The 18,934-nt window shown below is 51.1% G+C and overlaps 9 protein-coding genes across 9 annotated transcripts; 3 read left to right on the top strand and 6 right to left on the bottom strand.

Moving 5' to 3' along the window:
* The first annotated feature begins 736 nt into the window (after window positions 1-736).
* BO79DRAFT_19775 (Zn(II)2Cys6 transcription factor domain-containing protein) lies at window positions 737-3,379 on the top strand. Its single transcript, XM_025681292.1, has 4 exons — window positions 737-1,977; window positions 2,027-2,878; window positions 2,927-3,125; window positions 3,179-3,379. The coding sequence occupies exons 1-4, from the start codon at window positions 847-849 to the stop codon at window positions 3,277-3,279; spliced, it is 2,283 nt and encodes a 760-aa protein (XP_025539298.1). The 5' UTR covers window positions 737-846; the 3' UTR covers window positions 3,280-3,379.
* A 507-nt stretch (window positions 3,380-3,886) lies between these two features.
* BO79DRAFT_174116 (protein tyrosine phosphatase-like domain-containing protein) lies at window positions 3,887-4,932 on the top strand. Its single transcript, XM_025679716.1, has 3 exons — window positions 3,887-4,435; window positions 4,514-4,656; window positions 4,733-4,932. Exons 1-3 carry the CDS (start codon window positions 3,993-3,995, stop codon window positions 4,792-4,794), a joined length of 648 nt encoding a protein of 215 aa, XP_025539297.1. The 5' UTR covers window positions 3,887-3,992; the 3' UTR covers window positions 4,795-4,932.
* Window positions 4,904-6,430, bottom strand: BO79DRAFT_245753 (adaptin-binding domain-containing protein). The gene is made up of 3 exons (XM_025685495.1): window positions 5,472-6,430; window positions 5,081-5,389; window positions 4,904-5,021 (listed from the first exon to the last, which is right to left on the bottom strand). The coding sequence occupies exons 1-3, from the start codon at window positions 6,355-6,357 to the stop codon at window positions 4,942-4,944; spliced, it is 1,275 nt and encodes a 424-aa protein (XP_025539296.1). The 5' UTR covers window positions 6,358-6,430; the 3' UTR covers window positions 4,904-4,941.
* A 355-nt stretch (window positions 6,431-6,785) lies between these two features.
* On the bottom strand, window positions 6,786-7,718 carry BO79DRAFT_245752 (putative small nuclear ribonucleoprotein SmD3). The gene is made up of 4 exons (XM_025685494.1): window positions 7,520-7,718; window positions 7,376-7,436; window positions 7,144-7,273; window positions 6,786-7,066 (listed from the first exon to the last, which is right to left on the bottom strand). The coding sequence occupies exons 1-4, from the start codon at window positions 7,574-7,576 to the stop codon at window positions 6,964-6,966; spliced, it is 351 nt and encodes a 116-aa protein (XP_025539295.1). The 5' UTR covers window positions 7,577-7,718; the 3' UTR covers window positions 6,786-6,963.
* Window positions 7,719-7,887: 169 nt separating this feature from the next.
* On the top strand, window positions 7,888-8,729 carry BO79DRAFT_238040 (phosphatidylglycerophosphatase; the record flags this gene model as incomplete). Its single annotated transcript, XM_025684769.1, has 1 exon — window positions 7,888-8,729. Exon 1 carries the CDS (start codon window positions 8,040-8,042, stop codon window positions 8,727-8,729), a length of 690 nt encoding a protein of 229 aa, XP_025539294.1. The 5' UTR covers window positions 7,888-8,039.
* A 702-nt stretch (window positions 8,730-9,431) lies between these two features.
* Window positions 9,432-11,694, bottom strand: BO79DRAFT_19749 (homeobox domain-containing protein). The gene is made up of 3 exons (XM_025681273.1): window positions 11,124-11,694; window positions 10,873-11,072; window positions 9,432-10,821 (listed from the first exon to the last, which is right to left on the bottom strand). Exons 1-3 carry the CDS (start codon window positions 11,459-11,461, stop codon window positions 9,545-9,547), a joined length of 1,815 nt encoding a protein of 604 aa, XP_025539293.1. The 5' UTR covers window positions 11,462-11,694; the 3' UTR covers window positions 9,432-9,544.
* Window positions 11,695-13,053: 1,359 nt separating this feature from the next.
* On the bottom strand, window positions 13,054-13,988 carry BO79DRAFT_228991 (uncharacterized protein; the record flags this gene model as incomplete). Its single annotated transcript, XM_025684009.1, has 6 exons — window positions 13,054-13,124; window positions 13,182-13,289; window positions 13,565-13,665; window positions 13,751-13,764; window positions 13,801-13,901; window positions 13,940-13,988. 6 exons carry the CDS (start codon window positions 13,986-13,988, stop codon window positions 13,054-13,056), a joined length of 444 nt encoding a protein of 147 aa, XP_025539292.1.
* Window positions 13,989-14,502: 514 nt separating this feature from the next.
* Window positions 14,503-15,519, bottom strand: BO79DRAFT_228990 (uncharacterized protein; the record flags this gene model as incomplete). Its single annotated transcript, XM_025684008.1, has 6 exons — window positions 14,503-14,682; window positions 14,738-14,783; window positions 14,946-15,023; window positions 15,126-15,129; window positions 15,177-15,228; window positions 15,499-15,519. The coding sequence occupies 6 exons, from the start codon at window positions 15,517-15,519 to the stop codon at window positions 14,503-14,505; spliced, it is 381 nt and encodes a 126-aa protein (XP_025539291.1).
* Window positions 15,520-16,831: 1,312 nt separating this feature from the next.
* BO79DRAFT_245749 (alpha-mannosyltransferase) lies at window positions 16,832-18,803 on the bottom strand (the record flags this gene model as incomplete). The annotated part of the gene is made up of 4 exons (XM_025685493.1): window positions 17,326-18,803; window positions 17,157-17,188; window positions 16,927-16,950; window positions 16,832-16,867 (listed from the first exon to the last, which is right to left on the bottom strand). The coding sequence occupies exons 1-4, from the start codon at window positions 18,686-18,688 to the stop codon at window positions 16,832-16,834; spliced, it is 1,455 nt and encodes a 484-aa protein (XP_025539290.1). The 5' UTR covers window positions 18,689-18,803.
* Between the last annotated feature and the right edge of the window lie 131 nt (window positions 18,804-18,934).

Here is an 18,934-nt window from a genome sequence, read left to right as displayed (position 1 = left end):
GGCGCCCGGGGAAGAAAAGCAGACTACTGTACGTGCTAACCTAGGACACAGTAGTAGATTGTAGATAGTAGTGAGTACTGATAGTAGTTCATCAGCTGTGGATGGAGTAACGCCACTCCAATCAAGTAGGAAAGGGTCGTGGCATTAAGCCCACCCGGGCGGAGGGGATGCAACCCAGCCTCTCATTTCCAATTTTCCCGGGACAGAGAGGGAAGAGAGTCAGTCAGTCTTTTTGACTTCGTTCACGAAATCCCCACTTCGGATGGTGATAACTCCTTCCCAGGATCCCCTAGCGTATCTCCGGCCGACGCAACTCCCGCCTCACCGCTGCTTTGCTCCCCACCGCTAGCCTGGCTTTTGCCCGCCATGGCCTCATCCTATCGCCCGTCCTCGTCCTCTTCTTCTCGCTTTGCACCCCCGGATTCTGGGCTTTCTGCTCATCCGAAGCCCTTTTCTGGTCCTCAGGCTTCATCAATCACCCATTCCATCAATCAGTATTCCCACGTCTTCCTCCTATCCCCATCCCCCATCCCCCAATCCCCTCCCACACCCACCCATATTCATCACCCTCTTATTTGTTTTTTGTACCACCCAGCGTGTGTCTATCTATCTGTCTGTCTGTCTAACTTCTGTCTGTCTATTTGTCTATCTGTCTGTCTTGCTGTCTGTCTATCGCTTGAGTTTTATTCTTATTTTTTATTCTTTTTTTTACTCTCCCATCTTATTCATTTCTTTTTTTCCTCCTCTTTTATTTCCCTCTTCACAAAGTGTCCAGCAAAGTTCATGCAATCCTTTCCTTTTCTCCCTCTCTTCACCGTTGGTAAATAGTTTCCTGTTGTCAGCATCATGTCGAATGTCGATTTATCAAGCGACGGCTTCATTGGCCTGGACTACGACTCGAGGAATTACCTCCAAGCTCACTCATGGCCCGTGGCGGTGGACCACCAGGCCTCTCAGCGATCGGATGGAGCGCGAGACATCTCGCCCTTGCAAACCAGCGGTCACGCTTACGATCAATCGGTAGCTCAGGATCCTAATCTGATGGTCGACTGGCACTTCCAGCACTTGCAACCCCACCTTCAGTACTCCCATGAGGAGGCCTCCTCCGCTCCCCAGCAGTTCACCACCGCCGCTAGCTATGGCATGTCTATCCACTCTTCTCCCGTGGATCTTATGTCTGGAGCCCACGGCCACATGAGCACGAGCCTGCTCGATGGCTCTTATCTGCCCCTCTCCGCGCCGGTCGACATGGTTCCATTCCCTTACCATGACCTCCAGGCCGACCTCATGGCGTTCCCTCCTGCCGATGGCTTACCGGATCTGTCCGCCTACAGCGCACCACAGAATGTCCTGGAGAGCAGCTCTCCCACCGACACTTACCTGGAGGTCCGATCTCTGTCCAGTAGCGACAACGGCTGGAGCACCATTGAGCCCCGCCGCTCTCATGAATTCTCCTACCCGGACCAGGGCATCTTTATCAATCCCACTCAGACGCTCCACGACCGGTCTCTGTCCGAGTCGTCTTATTCCACGTCATACGGCAGCTTCGTGGAAATCACGAATCCAATCAATTCGCCCAGCTCTGACACCAACTTTGATACTGCTTTCAACCACAGCATGACTCGTCGGGTCTCTTACGACCACACCTCGCATGGTTCGCAATCGCCTACGGCGGTTAGCCCCGTGGCCATTGTGCGGCCCATTCCGGTGCCCTCCAAGAAGGCGTCGACCCCGCCTACTCGGTCCGCAGGATCAACTTCGTCGGCTTCCCCTCCTAGCCGGAAGCCGTCTCGTAAGAGCCCGATCGCTGCTAAGACAGCCGAGACCAAGGTTCGTAAGCAGTCGCAAAATGGAAAGCCAGAGACCGAGAAGCGTGTTGGCAAGCGTAAGGGCCCGCTCAAGCCGGACCAACGGAAACAAGCCAGCGAGATCCGCAAACTGCGCGCGTGTCTGCGTTGCAAGTTCCTGAAGAAGACTGTAAGATAGACCCCACCTTAGCGATGCGACATACTGATTGAGTAAATAGTGCGACAAAGGAGAGCCCTGTGCAGGCTGCCAGCCCTCGCATGCGCGATTGTGGCAGGTTCCCTGCACGCGGATTGACATCAAGGAGATCGGCTATTTCATGAAGGACTGGAAGGCGGACTACGATCGTCATGTCAACTATGATTTCACGGTCGGAAACATCAAGGGGTTCTCGGAATTGGAGACGACTCTCTTCATCACTCATGGCTACGGTCAGGTTCTTCCCATCAACGCCCGCGAGGTCTACGTACACGACGATCAGTGCTTCAAGGTCGACTGGGTGGAGTCTATGCACCGGGAACCGACGCCATACGAGGTGGAAACGGCCAGGCTCTCCGCTGGAATGGAAGGCATCTCGCACGCTATGCTCTCGGATTATCTGGATCGCCACATTGACGGCAACGGAACGTTTGAGAAGTTTGTGGATGACTACTTCGAAGGCACACCTTTCCTGACGCAGATGCTGAAGACGGCCTTCCGGTATTACTACCGCACGAAGTTGCCGGTGATCCGCAAGGCGTTGAAGCTCATCATTGCCTACAACCTGACGCTGCACGTTACCATGGTCGAGGGTATTGGTGAGGAGGAGCAGTTCAAGGGCAAGATCAACGACAAGTCGTCCAAGTTCAGTGGCAAGACGATAGCGCCTGTGATGGTCAACTTCCAGGTCAAGTGTGCCATGGCGAACATGTGGCGAGAGTTGCAGAAAGACGTGCTGGAAGAGCTGTCTAGCCTCTACTCGAGTGTCTACAGTGGAGAGAAGCTCAAGAACTGGCCGACAATTTTCATCCTGGCTTCGATACTTCTGGCCGTGTGGGAGGAGATGCAGTTTGACTGCCATTATCGTACTCCGGTATGTGGAATGAACGTGTGTGCAAGCCGTGATGCTGACGTGTCGCAGGATGCTGCCGCTGTTGATAAGTTCTGCAATGATATGGAGACCACACCGGTGGGAGTCATCGTCGGTCTGTTCCAGGCGATTTCACAGAAGCTGCCTGCGTTTACGGACTGGGAGACGACCAAGCACCACCACCTGCTGCACTCGAACCCCGATGTCTGCAACACGATGACCGAGGTCCGCCAACATGTTACGCAATTTGGTAAGCGCGAAACTGAATTCTGGTGCGTTTGTGCATTGCTAATATTCCTGTAGAGAGCTATCTTCGGGGCCGCAATGGTTCCAAGTTCAACCGCAATGACTTCGACTGTTTATCCAACAAATTTGTCTCCCGACTTGTGATTCGCGCAAACTAAACGACGTGTAACGAGCTTTGAGATGACGGCATTATGATTATGACACCAGCCCGGCATCAGCGAGCGCCTTGCTTTCGTACTTTCGCCTTGTCATCACGAAGCTTTTCATTCTTTTGTTTTACGAGGCTCTCTGGGCGTGGGAACCCGGAGGGCCGCTCTAGCCTGAAGCATCTGTCCGATTTAGCAACCTTTTACCTTCTCAGTGGTATACCTTTCTCGCACAGTATTTACAACAGCGATGATGAGGATCACGAATGTCATGATATTGTACGGTCACGACCTGATTGGCAGCGGACGACGAGGGCAACTGCGTTGCCGACTCATGCTGGAGGCTAGTTCTCGCTTCATGAAGCTGCGTGTTTGCATTTGTGTCCTTGATTAGCGTGTTTATAGGATGAATCATGATTAAAAGTATGAGATGCAGACCCTTAGAAAATCGTAAAAGCATTGACCCTAAAACCCACCACACCACATTCCACACAGCCCAAAAATCAGTCATAAATCATCCTCGGCACAAAATCCGGGGGAGATTACATAACCAATCCTCACCACTGATCGACGCGTCCCAACGATCCACTAGTCCATACCTACCCTTCTACCTATCTGGCTACGCTACTTAATTTCCCATCTTTCCTTCACCACACCCATTCCACCACCACCACCACAGTACATACGTACATACACCACTCCCCAAGGGACCCAACAAAGAAAAGATGGGACTATCTCGCCCCTACCTCCTCCTCTACAACGCCCTCTCCCTCACCCTCTGGGCAACATGCACGATCCGAGGCCTCTCGCAGCTCTTCTTCTCTCCGAATACCATCCCCCAAATATTCACAAACGTCTACCCCCTCCTCCTAACAACTCAATCCCTCGCCCTACTGGAGATCATCCACAGTCTACTCCGTCTCGTGCGCGCACCGGTCCTCACCACCGCTATGCAGGTTGCTAGTCGCATTCTTCTCGTTTGGGGGATCATGTACCCGTTCCAGGGTGTGATTGTGGGGGAGAAAAGTCAGGAGGGTGTTGTTGGGCTGGGTGATTATGCCTTCTTGGGGTGTTTGGGCGCGTGGGGCGTGACGGAGTGTATTCGCTATGGGTTCTTTGCGTTGCAGTTGTCTGGGGTTGGGGTGCCGGGGTGGTGGGCTTGGTTGAGGTAAGTTTCTCTTTTCTATGTCTGTTTTGTTTATGGAGTTGGTGGTGTTGATGCTAATGTTGTGGTTTGGGGGGACAGGTATAACACTTTCTATGTGCTTTATCCTCTTGGTATCTCTAGTGAGTGTCTTATGGTGTATAAGGCGTTGGGGCCGGCTGGGGAGTTGGTGAGTCCGCTTTATAGGTGGTTTTTGATTGCGGTGTTGGGGATTTATGTTCCTGGTGAGTTTATCTTTCTTCTTTCTTGGGGAGAGAGGGGGGGTGCTTTTGTTACAAGGGTATGTGCTAATTTGGGTAGGATCGTATATTTTGTATACGCATATGATTAAGCAGAGACGCAAGGCGATGAGCAAGAAATAGGTGTGTTGACTGGATACATTGGGGTGGAGATAAGAGGTGTGAAGGGTTAGAAGTGGGTATATGTGTATGGTCATAGTGGTACTATGGTATAGATGGATATAAGCTCAGCGATAATACACAATATAATGTACACTATATACTTGGCAGCTACATCTCCCTCATGATATCACGCACGGCCTTTGCTGCAAACCGTTTCCTCTCCGCTTCGGGCAACTCGTCGCTGATATCTAATGACCATGTTAGCAAACATCCAACATCACTTATAGACACACGGAACCATTACTACCCTTGATGGCTCTCATGCGAAGCAACAGCGCCTCGACCGCATCGACGCGCAACTCCTCATCCCCTTCATCGTCATCATCATCAAATCCATCCCCTCCTCCCCGCTCAATCGCCATCCGCAACCCAACCATCTCGCGCTGCAGCTCATCCACCTCCAAATCGAACCCATTGTCCGCATCATCCAAACCCAGAAGCTCGCGCTCTAGATCATCATCAATCCCATCATTCAGTAACCCTGTCTCTGCATCCTCCGTCGCAGCCCAATCATGCGTCTCCAAGACCTCTTTAATCCGGCGCATGCCCTGTAATTCTACACCCATAAGTTAGCATCACCGTCACTACCCATCACATAACCCCCAAACGCAAAGCAAAAAGAAAATAGAGAAACATACCACCATACCGATTCCTCCCCTTCTCATCCTCATCCTCCCCCTCCTTCCCACCCCACCTCACAACCTCCATGCCCATCAACCCCATCTCACAAACCTGATCTTCCCACCACCCCTCCGAAAACACCTCATCAATCTCCAACCCCAGCCCATCCTCATCCTCACTCTCACCACCTACCTTCCCAGAAGCTACTGTCTTCGTCTTCTCCCCCACCAAAACAACCAACCCGGGCACCTCCCCCACCCCACCCCTCTCCTCCTCAATCAACGCCCTAACTTCCCCCACAGCCCTCACGAACTCCTTCAGCCCGCGCACATCATCCCTATCTTCCACATCATCTTCCTGCTGTGATTCCTGCTGGCCGGGTACGGGGTCCATCTGCACGGGGTTCCGGAAACATATCATCACGGCGCCGATAGCGTCCCGCACGACTTGCGCTTCGGGGCTGGAGAACTCGGCTTTCCATTGCGCGGGGGAGATGGTGCTTCCGGATGCTGAGGGGGTGGAGGCTGAGGAGGAATCAGGGACTGGGAGAGGGATCTCGTCTACCCAGATTGGGACGTCGGCTGTGTAGTACTTGTTTGAGAGGTGGAGGGGCGGGTGCGTGGTGTAGCCGGCGAATGTGGTGGTGATGGTGGTGCTGGACGCGAGGGAAGTGGTGGATGAGGCGGCGATGGTGGAGGCGGAGGAGAGGGTCGGGGTTGGTGTTGGTGACGCTGATGCTGGCGCTGTTGGAGGAGTGGTGACGGGGGTGCCTGTTAAGGAGTGTAGGAGAGGTGGGATGATGGATTGGGATTGTGTGGTTGGTGTGAGGATGAGGAGACGGCGGGGGTTGGGGATGGGGGTTGGTTTGGAGGTTGATGTTGATGTGGATGTCGTGGGTGGCATTTTCGGACGTTGGTTTGGGAGGGTTTGTTTGAGGTGGGGTATGTGGTGAAGGGTTGCTGTCTATTTATTCGTGAAGGGATAAGAGTTGAGGAGAGAGAAAGTTGGACGGGGTGCGGGGAGGGCGGCGGAGTGAGCTCGGAGGTGGTTTGGTTAGGAGTGATTGATCTCGTGTTGATATTCCTTACCATGTTTCATGTTCTCTTGCAATACAATTTATGCTTTGGGTTATTCACAATGTTGTAATGATGTATTCGAATTTGCTCGTGTCGTTGGTATTGATATTAACCTATCACATCAGCTAGCTAGCTAGCTGTATCTGTCTCATCACTACACCCTAATCCTCCCAAGGAACACCCTACGAAAACCCCAGTAGCACTGCCACAATCACACACCCTCCATCAATGCCCCCCAAAAAGCGCAATAACCCAATCAACTCAATGTATTTAATATGATATCAGACCCGACGACCCAGACAGCCAAGCCAATACGAGACAAGACAAGTTTATAGATACGAAAAAGGAGACACACAGAAAGCAACTTGAATAGAACAAAATAGTAACGCCGCACCATCCATCCATCCATCCACTAGTATCCATATCGTATTTTTTAACCCCGTCTCTGTCCCCTCGCCCTCTGCACCGTGGCCTTACCACGAGCAAGACCGACACCGCGACCGCGCTGGCCTCGTGAGCGGAACATGGGAGCGTTCCTATACGATATGAGTTAGCATTGCCCATACCCCAATGCCCAATAAACATGTAAGAGGGAGAGATGGTGGTAGCGAACCTAAGCATATCCGGCACAATGAAAAACTTCACATGGCTTCCCCGAATGTACACCTGATCAAGATGTGACACGCGGCCGTCGCGCGCGGTGACCGTGATATCCTTCAGTTGGACGTTCATGTTGTCCTCAGCTGTAGCATAGGAAGTTAGTGATGGCTGTATTTGGGACTGTTGTATTGGAAAGGATGGATAGGTGTAAAGGAGGCAGAGGAGGAGGAGGGGTGTGAACGCACCCTCTAGGAGTTTTCCACGGTAGACAACCCCGGACGTGATCTCAAGTGTGACGACGTGGCCCTATACAAACCATCCCAGCGTTAGCTTAATCGCAATACACAGATAACAAGCCAATAGCTTAGAAAAGGAAGGATAGAACCAACCTGCGCCTCATTAAGAAGCTTGATCGGGATACCGATCGTGCTGGTCAACTTGCCCATTGCGGAATGTGAGAGGATTCTAGCGAAGCCGTGGAGGAAAAGAGAATGAAATTCGGAGAAGATAATATAAAGCAAGCTGAAAAAGAAGCCTGACTTTTACTTAAAAGGCGTGTTAAATCAGTCAAACGAAGACAGAATGGCAAGGGAAGGGAAGGTTGTCTTGTGTCTGGCGCGTGCGATCCGCCGGCGGAGAGTTTTGCGGCTCTGCGGTGCGGGAGACTTCTCGGCCAAGACTAGTCTTCTTTCTTCCCATCTTATCCTTCCTATCATCTATCCATTGCTTCCATTCCAGCAATTAATCTGATACACATTGAGCACCAATTCCTCCTCACTTCCCACCCCTCAAGCAATAGATCTAGATCTACTATGCATTAAGATCTACAAACCACCACACTACTCCAACCATACCCTACTACAACACAACCACCACCACCTCCTCCCAAATCCTCTTCCCAAATCCACCATGCAACCCCCCAACAGCAACCTCCGCGCCTTCAACCTAGCCGTCTCAACCCTCCTAAAAACCCCCTCCAACTTCCTCCCCCACCTAACCATCCCAACAATCACCCACCTACCCGAAAACCTCGGTCCAGCAGTCCACCCCACCGCCCAAAAACCCCCGGCCATCCGGGCCCTCGTCCTCGACAAAGACAACACGCTGTGCCACCCGAAAACCACCTCGTTCCCATCCGGAATCCTAAAAAAGCTGCACGCGCTACGCACTTCCCCAACGTCCCCCTTCACAGCAGATAACTCGATCCTGATCGTCTCGAACCGCGCGGGGAGTCACCCGCGGTATGATGCAGAGGTGCGCGAGCTGGAGAAGGAGCTGGGGGAGCTGCGGATTCCCGTGTTTCGGCTTCCTGAGGGGAGTGAGAAGAAGCCGTTTTGTGGGAGGGAGGTGCTGGAGTGGTTCCGGGAAAGGGGGGTGGTGAGTCGCGCGGATGAGATTGCGGTGGTGGGGGATCGGTTGGGGACGGATGTGTTGATGGCGGTGGAGATGGGGTCGTGGAGTGTTTGGTGTCGGAATGGTGTGACTGAGGGGGGCAGGGAGATGAATTTGTTGGAGAAGATGGAGGTTTGGGTTGAGAAGTATTTGAGGCAGTCGAGGGGGTTGAAGGCGCCGGTGCCGAAGGGGTGGGAGGGTCAGTAGATGGTTTTTGGTTGGTTTATCTGGTTGATTCAAATACGATACCCCTGTATACTACTGTTACTATGTGCGAGTCGATAGATTGACACTCTACTATTTTATGAATGTATTCGCTACGAGCAGCGCGTGGGGCAGTTGGGGGTGTTTCATGGTTCAGGTTGGACCTGAGAAATGTCTCCATATCAGCCGTGCGCACAATCCGGACGGAGGTTGTCTCAGCTCCGCCTCGATAGTGGCACCATTATCAATGTGCTACATGACAGGATTGCTTCAAGCAAAATATGCAGACGCCAATCTCAGGACGATAAATAACCATCACAAAGGGAAATGAGCAAACGATTCCTAACCCGCCAACCCAGAAGAATCCAAGAAAATAACCGAATGTCGCCATCTGTCTGACTTTCTGGCATAACCACGTTAAACCCTGACCAGGTATAAACAAAATGAAAAGAAAAATGGTCAGGGCAGAGAAGAAGATGAAAAGCCCAGCTAGCCTGCTGGGAAATGAGAAATGCGAATGAACGCTCAGGACCAGCCCCGGAGAAGGTTATTAATACAGAAGACGCTGAGAACATAATCAAGAAAGGATACATCCTCCCGTCATCGTCGATTGGCCATACATCACGCGGATGTCTGGGTATCTCATCAGCCCGAGTGGAGGTACTCGAGACCAGTGGCCAGGAAAATTCGAAACATTGAAGATGCGGAGATTTGAAGATCCGCGCCAATGTGCGGTGCTACCCAAGGGTAGATAGAGATATGGCTAGGCCGATGGCCGAAGACAGCCAAGTCAATACGGGTCATAGCATGTTCTGGCTTCAGGAGCCAGGGGCCATGCCGTTGGGATCAACGTTCTCCAGGCTCAGGCTCTGGAAATCGCCATGGACCCCGGGGGATGTATGGCCGGACATGGGCTGCATGGGTAGATCGTATGTGTTGGTCTCAAGACCCATAGAAGCCGGAACAGCGAAGTTCATGTTATGCTTGGAATAAATCCCGTTCATGGACATGCCATCATCCGTGTAGTTTGGCTGATGTTCGTTACCCAGACCGTACATATCTTGGGGAGCGTGCGAGATGTTCGACAATGGAGGAGAATGGTTCGCAATCATAGGATCGGCATGACTGACGTTAGAATAAGATGCTTGGGACGCCACGGTTGAGTCAACAGCGGGCGAGACGAAGGGAAGGTTGAAGGGGGTCCCCATGTTGGTAGCAACAGGAGTTGAGTCACCGCCGGCTCCAGTGCTGAAAAGCCCAGGGCTGGCAAAGTCTGATGGGGAAGCTGTCGTGGTAGCAGACATGGGGTGTGTCCGCGGGTCGAACCCATAGGAGGCAGAGGTATCTATCCGAAGGTTGACAGCCAAAGGATGAGTCGACTGGGGAACGGGAGCAAAGATACCCGTATCCGCATGGTTGAACTGAGCCGGAGTCTGGGGCATGTTATAGTGGGCAAGAGGAGCCTGCATGGCAGAGAAGTCGACAGCTACCGGAACTGAGCGACTCCTCTGGCGCTTGTGTCCGCGCATCGCGGGAATGTTCAGGTGAGCATGGCTCTCGGGGAACACGCTCAAGAAGGCCGGAGCGAATTGATTCGGCTGCGATGCAGGACGCTGGATAAACGGAGGAGACATGGGCGGGTTCATGGCAAAGTTGTTGTACGCAAGGCGGTTCTGGAAGGACTCCAGGGACACTAGCTTGGCAAGTTGCACGCTGAGAACCTTGGGATGTCCCCCGAGATGGTGGACCAGGATTTGGCTTGCCTGCTGATCCTCGGTGAAGTCACCACACTGGTAGAATCCGCCAGAGTTGGAGGAGTCCATGTAGAACAGCGGGGGACGGTTCAGCTCAACGACAAGACCGCCAGGTCGCGGGGGCGCACCGTTTGCCTGAGGAGTCTGGTCGCCCGACTCCAGTGTGATGTTCTTGATGTAGGCAAACGGGTACTCGATCTTGTATCCAGCAGAATCGTTGTTGATGTAGTACGTCATGCAAGCCTTCTCAGGGGAATAGAATACCACCAGATCCATCGCGTTCTGTCCGATACGTCGCCAGCTACCGATAGTCAAGGAACGACAGGTGAAGTGATGAATAACTGTGATCGTCAGTATTCGTGACAAAATAGCAATGGCGGACTCAAACGTACCAACTTTGCCAGAAGGAGCCGACTCATGGGGATAAACACCACCGGTTCCGTATCCACCCGTGCGCCCAAAGGGGTCCCTTGCACCGGGCTTAGTGGGGTCGAATTGCATGGCCAGGTACTGGCGCATCGACTCGGGAATAGAATCACAGCCTTCACCCGTTTCGATGCTCTTCTTAGCAAGCATCTTTATTTTTGCGCGTCTACAAATTCGGTTAGCAGCAGGTAAGGAAATGATAGTAAGGATCACAAACCTGTTTTGGAACCAGATCTGGACGGACCGCTCAGTCATGTTGATTTCTTGGGCGATTCTTTCGCGCGTGGCTGCCGTGGGAGTCGGGTTCTTGTTGAATTCCAATTCGAGGGTGACCAGCTGATCCTGAGTCGCCCGTTGGCGCTTGTTGTTCTTCTGCTGCTGGGTCAGCGTGCTCTTCCGCTGAGGTCGACGTGCCGAAGCGGAGGCGGCCGTGGTAGAGTTGGACATGGCCGGGGACGGGCTCGAAGTAGTCGACGAAGACGAAGTCATGGTAGAAGCGGTGTTGGAGGAAGAGTTCGACGTAGTCGAAGGGTCAGGAGTGTCTGTCGAAGACATGTTTGCAGGGATTGAGTGAAGTTGAATGGTAGGAAATGCGATACGACCAAGTTCGTAGAAAGGAGATTCCGTGGAAGGAAAAGGAGTATGGGTGGTGTGACGATCCGGCCGACAGTCAATGAGGATTGGGGAGGGGAGTTTCCGGATCTCTGAAGCAGCGTCAAGCGCCAGAGAATGCGGATAATGTCAAACGAATGGAAGCGCTTTGGCTGGAAACAAGTCGAGAGTTCCGATGAAGCAAAGCGCAAGAGAGAAGATGAGCGCGTCGCAGAAGCGTCGGGATGAGAGGGCAATCAAATGTCGTGGGAATAATATAAACAGCTGACCTAGGCAGCTTGGAAGGGAAATATGATCCTTGCTCTTCGCAACCGTAATGGGGGAGGCTGTACGTGAGATTGAGATATCAAAAGTAGATCGGTACAGATTCGGAGGGGGGGCCGGTGTTTGGTAATGGCGAAGGTCTGCGTCAATGGGCGGCCCTGAGGTAAGCGAAGATACAGCTAGATTGAGAAATAGATCGTGAAAGAGTGAAACGATCGACTGAAGCGAGCGAATGTAGTTGAAAGAAAGAATGGAAGGGGTGAAAAACACAAAAAAGAGTGAATGGGAAAGGAAAGAAAGATGCGAAGATGGTCGGTGGGAAGGAAGGGAAAGGGAGGAAAGAAGAAGAAGGGAAGAAGAAGAGACAAACGGGTGGAGGAGGCAGAGGAGAAAGCGAGCGAGCGCGACGGTCAGGAGATGGGATGGGGGAGGGCCCAATGTGGTTAGCGGGTTCAGTAGTTGGCGCTGGACTGTTTTGGCACCGGCTGTTCCTGACTTTCTCCGTGGGGCTGGCCGCCTCTCTTTTTTCCTTTTTATTTTTTTCTGCCCTTTTTATTCCCTTTTCCTTTTTCCTATTATTTCCTTTTCGGATTATTTGTTTCTTTTATTATTAATGATCGATTTATTTTTCCTGGTATAGAATTTTTTTGGCGAGGCAGCTCCAACAAGCAGTAGTCGTAGTTGTGAGTCAAGGAGTAAGTAATCACAGTAGCTCAGTTCACTCGGGGCATTGAAAGTCAATCCTCTTTTTCTCTTTCCTCTAATTCACATCTCTCAGGATCAACCAAAACCTTTGAGTATTTATTCTCCCACGATCTAGACATTGTTGATCGAAATGAGATTGTTATGGTCACGATATGCTGCTGCTACTACTCCATCCGGAGGGGATAAAACATCTGGGTTGTTACAGAATTTCACATGGCTTGAAGCAGGACCAGAATGTTACAAGACCACCACCGCCCTCCACCCACACCCACCGCCTTGTTTTAGCCCCTGCATCCAGTCGCGGCATCTGCACCTGCTGCCCGACGTTGTTGTTTGGGATTCCAGCCATCCAATAAGCATTCTCATCCGTGCCTTTCTGCATGGATGTGGACGTTGAAGACTGCGACCTCAGGATGGTTTAGGTTATGCTCGTACTTTCCCCCTCCCCAGTCAGTCACTCTGCGCCGCTCCAGCAGAAGATACCCAGCATAGGAAACTCGGAACCGTGTGCCTAAGCAAGGCAACGACCAACCCAGCCGAATCGGAGCATCATCCCCTTCGACCATCTATAGCCATAAATAGCTACCATGCTCTCGATCCCAGTCATTTCTAGATGCAATTATGTAGGGACCAGCAACTAAGTCATGTATTGTCTACCTCCATGCCTCCAGAAACATCGTGCAGGCGAACCCACCGAGCGATCGGACTACGGATACAACCAGGGGTAGCGAACCAGACACAACGTGACCTGGACCGTTCCAAAGCCCGGACGGGATCGCATAAGCGCCCGACGATTGACAAGCTACAAAAGGGTTTCAGGTGGTGGAGTGACCTCATAATTTTGCCGAATCAGGACCGGAAAGCAAAGCGAAAAGAAGTGAAAAAAATCAAGAGAAGGGAAGAGGGAAGGGAAAAAAGAAAAGAGGACAAAAAAGAGGCGGAGCCAAGAAACCTACCCCAAGAAGCGACCTGCCACTCGACCCGGTTCCTGAATCGAACCGCAGAACCAGGGCCGTGGTTCCGTCACCGGGCACCGCATCACCATGGGTGGGAAAGGGGACACTTCTGAGTCCTGACTAACTGATTGCTTTACCCATAACAGCTTCAGGATTGGAACCATGGATGGCGAATCGCACAATTCAGGGCGCGAGTGGGAAGAGGTTGGCGCTGGTGGGAGACTTGGGTAAGGGCAGTTCGGGCCTCTCCGGCCATTGTCCACAGAAAGAGGATCAGGGACTTTACCGCTTCCAGCAGGTGACTGACCTCATTTTGCCTTTCTGGCCAGCCGTATGAGTGGCCTCCCACTCTTACACCCTCTCAGGTACAACCGTAATCCCGGAGCTGTCGACGTGCTGGGTTTCTATTAATATCCTTTGGCCTCGATTTTCTTCCGTATTTACTTTGATCCCCCTCGCTTTTCTACCCATATTTCTGTCGTTCAGCGCAAATCACTCACTGATCTTTGGCGCTGCACTCCGCCCGTGCCGACCACTTCCACCATTATCCCTGGTGATTCGGTCCAGGTACCCGCCCCTCTCGCCATCACATAAGTCCTGATTGGACCACTGCGGATGACAGCGCTAGGGGGGGTGGGTGGAGAAGCGTTGTTCGGCACTCGTGCTGACTTGTACAGACTACAGACTACTGAGGCGGTTAGTCGGGGGCTAGTCTTCCATCTGGATTCTATCGCCGAATCTATTAATTTATTAAATTAATTAATCGCTGGCACCTTCCTACGAACACATGAACGGGTGCTATTAATACGGTAGGGCAAAACAAATCCGGGGATAGTGAAAGCCGAGAGAATAAAAAAAGTAAAAGAGAGAGACAAGCATGCATCTGGAGGTTGAAGACGGAGTATAATTTCTTTTTTCCATCTTACCACATTGATCGACTGGATACCGTATATGCAGGTACACACAGCGTACTTCCCTCGTACCTGACTCCTGCCTCACAATGGGCGAGGTACCTGCTTGTGCTAGACTACTTACTTACTGCCAGTTGTGCAACCTCGTCTAGACCCGACCGGGAAAAGACCAGGACGGACCCGCGGATGATCCGTGCATATCATCCTTGCCATTGGTCCAACCCAACTCAGCCACAGCAATGATAGGCCGAATGGCGATGGAGTGCCGTTTTCCGACCGTCCGAGAGCCAGGCACGCCCACGCCTTGCCCAATTAGGCAAGTATCCGACTGAGTCGAGACTTACCGCCGACGCTAAACAAGCATCCATCCTACACTAAAGTACTTCCCAGAGCCACTGATAGGGGTAGGTAGCCAGCCAAGTCACTGACCTGCATCACAACACAGTAAATACTGTACTGTGGTTATGTCTGTTGCTGCATCAGATGTGCCGGGGGTGGTTGATACATTTCCGACCGAATAACTCCCCCAGCGCATGCGCTTTGGTCATCACATTTGCTTATCACTTTTGGATCCATCGTACGACCAAATACCTCGCACCGAATTCCACTGCAGGGTCATGACTCTCTGACTCCTCTTTTCTTTTTTTTCCTTTCTCCGGCGACGGAATACTCCGTCACTCAGTCAGCCTTTAACGATCTCCGACTAGATCTGCCCCATTTGGTTTCCAATAGTGTCTACTTAAGTACACCCGTGAATAGCATCCAGTCTACCTATCTAACCGGCCTCGTCGGATCCGGCGCGCCGTGAAAAGCGCATCCCACTCCCACTCCCGAGTTCCCCTAGTGCTGCTTTTCGCTTCCCGGGATCTGTTGCCTAAAAGCACGGAGCAAGTGTGCGTGGTTGTTTTTGTCTTCCCATGATGTCTCGGGGACTACGGAGTAGTATCCTCTCTCTGTCTTTCATTCCCTAGTCTAGCATTCAGCGTTCAGTCCCCGAGCCCCGCAGAGCATACTCACACACACACAACTCTACCCTTACCAATCCAGTAAGCGACATGTTAGTCCAACAGCCGCCGACCCATACCTAACCTAGTGGTCTCCCCCTCTCCAAAACGGGCAGACAAAAAGAGAGGCTTAAAATTACTTGTTTGCTCACCACCCCCATCACGCACGGGCATCTTCATGATTACTTACCTACCTGACTAGCTAGTTAACTATCTAATTAACTAAATGACTAGCTGACCGACCGAAGTCGCTGACTGACCTGACTGTCCATTCTCCTCGGTTCGGCCCCTCCCTCCCTCCCTTCCTTTCTCCCCCTTTCCGTTAACGGCCAGCCCGCATTCCTCCCGTATATGATGGGGAGGAAACGGGGGGGAAACGAGGAGAAACGGGGGCGTTGAAAGGGACAGGAATTATCAAACCTCCCATCAAGTTGTTTCATGTCCGCATGCGACAACGTCTACTAACTACTAAATCCGGATACCTTCCAATTCTTGTCCTTGATTGGCGCGGATAATTTCGCTGCGCTGGTATGTCAGCCCGACAATTTTAAGGTGATGAGTCAGGTAGGTATAGAGTCGATCAATTGATGTTTGATGGGATTCTGTAACGGCGGAGGAATGCTGAAGCTTAGATCTACTCTACTCGTAGCTTTTACTACTGACATGCCCATTCCTGACGTGCATGGCTGGTATGACGTACGCGTAGAGAGTAATTTCTACTAGACTGCTGCTGCTGTTGCTGCTACTGAAATTGAAGGATGAAAAGGACTTCGTAGCTATGAGTGGTCTAGACGGAATTGGAATAAGTAGAGTGGATTGTAATGAATAAGGACCGGTTGTGATTGAAATATGAAGGTACTACTCAATCTTGCTATATATTAATAGGATGATAGGGTAGTCTATTGAGTACGTAGGTTAAAGGAATGTCAGCTGGCAGGTACACACGTAAGTATATACTATCGAGATCACCTTAAATAAAAACTTCAATTGGTACATTGTCCAATTTCGCAGACACTTGGTATGATCGTTCTCGAATTTTGCATATGATTTATCACTCAGAGCAATGGGAGTTAAATGAAAGCATGCCATGCTGAGGTAGGAATTAGTACCCTAGGTATTCAATTGAGGAGAATGTTCTACCAAACTACGATACCATGATTCGGGACATCATATACTATATTTTCAAGTCGAGAAAAATTAATATAGGCAAATGAATAAAATCCAGTTGGAGCTATAGAACTACAATTAACTTATAAGATCCAATATATAAATGAATAATTCCTTTTACTCATACTGTCTATAGAGCATTCATATATTTGCCTGCTAGACCAGAATGCCTTGGCTTATAGTAGCTCCTAATTAATTATGATACTAGCATCTGAATGTCTTCGTGTCGCATATATACTATATGTAGAACATATGCCGTTGCAATTTATATATTACTACTATACTAGAATCTAGCTGTCCAGTGAACTATTCAATGAGCTCACTTAGTAGTCTTGATAGAAGCTAAGTCATAGCATAAATAGACAGCAAGATTGACTGTAACAAGCTAGTAAAAGTCTCACTTTCTTATCGAGATAAACAGGTAGCTGTAAACTTATATATACTATTAGATAGTAGAAAAAGTATCAGTATTAGTATCTAGTAGTAGCACTATCTATGATACCTCATCTACATATACTTGTCAGAGTTGGTGAATCAAGACCGATTAAGAGACAAGTCCACATTAGTGACGTTCTAAGAATCGATTAAAGAAAGCCTAAACATATCCCCATGTTATATACAACCCATTCACCTCTTGCAACCAGCACAAGACTTCATGGACAACTAGTACTCAGTAGGTACTACTATGCTATTAAACCCCTAAGCAAGATCCACCCCCTCCATCCCCTCAAAAACCGAACTCCAATAATCCGCCGTCTTCGAACAAATATCATCCCTCCCCTTCCAACTAATACTCTTACCCTCCAGCGCACATGCCGTCCACAAAATCTCCCTCCAATACGCCTTCTCCGTTTTCTTCCCCCCGAATGCCTCCACCACATCATCCGGCGCCGTCCACGCCCGCGTATATCTCCCGTTCTCATCCACAACCGGCCCGTTATCATGAAACACGGTAGCCGGATTGAACTTGGGAAAGTTGACATGGACAAAGAATGGATGTGGGGGTGGTACGGATGCGCCCCGGACGCGCCACTCGCCTTTTTTGGTCAACGCATAGTCTTCTATTGGATTGTACTGGACCATGGTGGACCCTGCGAAGCCATCGGGCGTCCCTCTACCCACTGCGCGGATGGGCTCGCTGACTTGGTAGAAGGGCTCGTTGAGGGCGATGGCTGCGGCGATGAAGGTCTCCTTGTCTCCTTCGCCGGCTGCGCCTTGTGAAAGGAGAGGGTAGTAGTGGCTGGGGCCGTAGAAGTTGTAGTAGGCGGCGAGGAGGAGGGTGCGCGTGTGTGTTCGTTTGGAGAGCAGCAATTCTCCGGACTCGGTGGATTGGCGAATTGTAGCGGGATTTTGTTGCTGTTCTTTGTTCTTCCCGGCCGTTTCATCCTGTGATACAATCTCGTAGTATAGCGGTGATGTGGTTGGTCGCCAGAAGTCCGGCCAAGTGACTAGACCCTTTGAGATGAAGGGTTCAGTCCTGAATAACACTTCCGGGTCCTCAAGAGCAAATGCATCTGCGTCTAGGAAGAGAATCTCCTCGAAGGAGGAGAACATCATCGCGAAGACTTTGTATTGGTATTTTTCAATGGAGGACTTGCTGTCGCTAACAGCGTCAAGAATCTCGGACAGAACCACACATTGCGCGTTGAGGGAAGGAAGAACAATCTGGCAGACATAGCCATCGTACTCATCCCAGCTGGCGAGGAAGACTTCCATGGGAAGGGTTGAACCACTCCGGCGAAGCATTCGCAGGGAGATAACAAGGACGGGGAGGTAAGAGCCGCCAGCGGTCGAGACAAGACCGCGAGTGTGCGCTTGGTAGTGTAGTCTCGGTGGATTCTGCAATAACATATCGAGGAATTTGCTGTGCGCCATCCTCAGAGCTGATACATCTTCTTTGGAAAGGCGAAGGAAGTCGGGCAGCGGATCTGTGTTTTTTGGGTCGAAGCCCACAGATTCGGCATTCCTGATCCTCGTCGGAGAATTGGCGTATGGCTCGGAGGCCACAAGCATAGGATGAAAATCGGCCCAGAACTGCTCATGGCTGGTAGATCTCTTGGTGTTCTGCGACCGACAAGATGCGAGTGTCCAGACGAAGATGGCTACCAGCCCAAGGGTGATGAACATGCTCCGTCGTCGGAGTTGCGCTCGGAACGCAGCCATATTTGTGTATCAATGAGTCTCTCCAGGAGTCATGTCTTGGCTGGAAATTGGGATGCGTTGAGGTAGTTTTGTGTTGTCCGACAATGGGATTGTAGGTGGTACGGCGCAGTGTGAATGATGAAGCTGTCGCAGCGCTGAGGTGAATTCGGCCAGCCCAGTAGCCTGCGGCTGAGCTATGCCCATAATAAGCAAAAGCAGGACGAGGATCCTGGCGCTAAGTATATTTGATGATTGGATGGCAGAAGA

The sequence above is a fragment of the Aspergillus costaricaensis genome (genome assembly GCF_003184835.1).
Source record: "Aspergillus costaricaensis CBS 115574 unplaced genomic scaffold BO79scaffold_17, whole genome shotgun sequence".
Lineage (NCBI taxonomy): Eukaryota > Fungi > Ascomycota > Eurotiomycetes > Eurotiales > Aspergillaceae > Aspergillus > Aspergillus costaricensis.
This window is presented reverse-complemented; position numbering and strand designations above follow the sequence as displayed.

Excerpts from the sequence above, each read along its gene's own strand:
- BO79DRAFT_19749 (XM_025681273.1), bottom strand. The coding sequence starts at position 11,461 with ATGTCTTCGACAGACACTCCTGACCCTTCGACTACGTCGAACTCTTCC. Across the intron at positions 11,073-11,123 it reads CAGATCTGGTTCCAAAACAG|ACGCGCAAAAATAAAGATGC; the intron begins GTTTGTGATCCT and ends CCGAATTTGTAG. Across the intron at positions 10,822-10,872 it reads GGCTCCTTCTGGCAAAGTTG|TTATTCATCACTTCACCTGT; the intron begins GTACGTTTGAGT and ends TGACGATCACAG.
- BO79DRAFT_245752 (XM_025685494.1), bottom strand. The coding sequence starts at position 7,576 with ATGGGCAAGTTGACCAGCACGATCGGTATCCCGATCAAGCTTCTTAAT. Across the intron at positions 7,274-7,375 it reads CCGTGGAAAACTCCTAGAGG|CTGAGGACAACATGAACGTC; the intron begins GTGCGTTCACAC and ends CCTATGCTACAG. Across the intron at positions 7,067-7,143 it reads ATTGTGCCGGATATGCTTAG|GAACGCTCCCATGTTCCGCT; the intron begins GTTCGCTACCAC and ends CATATCGTATAG.
- BO79DRAFT_174116 (XM_025679716.1), top strand. The coding sequence starts at position 3,993 with ATGGGACTATCTCGCCCCTACCTCCTCCTCTACAACGCCCTCTCCCTC. Across the intron at positions 4,436-4,513 it reads GGGTGGTGGGCTTGGTTGAG|GTATAACACTTTCTATGTGC; the intron begins GTAAGTTTCTCT and ends TTGGGGGGACAG. Across the intron at positions 4,657-4,732 it reads GTTGGGGATTTATGTTCCTG|GATCGTATATTTTGTATACG; the intron begins GTGAGTTTATCT and ends TAATTTGGGTAG.
- BO79DRAFT_245753 (XM_025685495.1), bottom strand. The coding sequence starts at position 6,357 with ATGCCACCCACGACATCCACATCAACATCAACCTCCAAACCAACCCCC. Across the intron at positions 5,390-5,471 it reads GGGGAGGAATCGGTATGGTG|AATTACAGGGCATGCGCCGG; the intron begins GTATGTTTCTCT and ends TTATGGGTGTAG. Across the intron at positions 5,022-5,080 it reads TCGCATGAGAGCCATCAAGG|ATATCAGCGACGAGTTGCCC; the intron begins GTAGTAATGGTT and ends CATGGTCATTAG.
- BO79DRAFT_19775 (XM_025681292.1), top strand. The coding sequence starts at position 847 with ATGTCGAATGTCGATTTATCAAGCGACGGCTTCATTGGCCTGGACTAC. Across the intron at positions 1,978-2,026 it reads GCAAGTTCCTGAAGAAGACT|TGCGACAAAGGAGAGCCCTG; the intron begins GTAAGATAGACC and ends TTGAGTAAATAG. Across the intron at positions 3,126-3,178 it reads CCAACATGTTACGCAATTTG|AGAGCTATCTTCGGGGCCGC; the intron begins GTAAGCGCGAAA and ends ATATTCCTGTAG.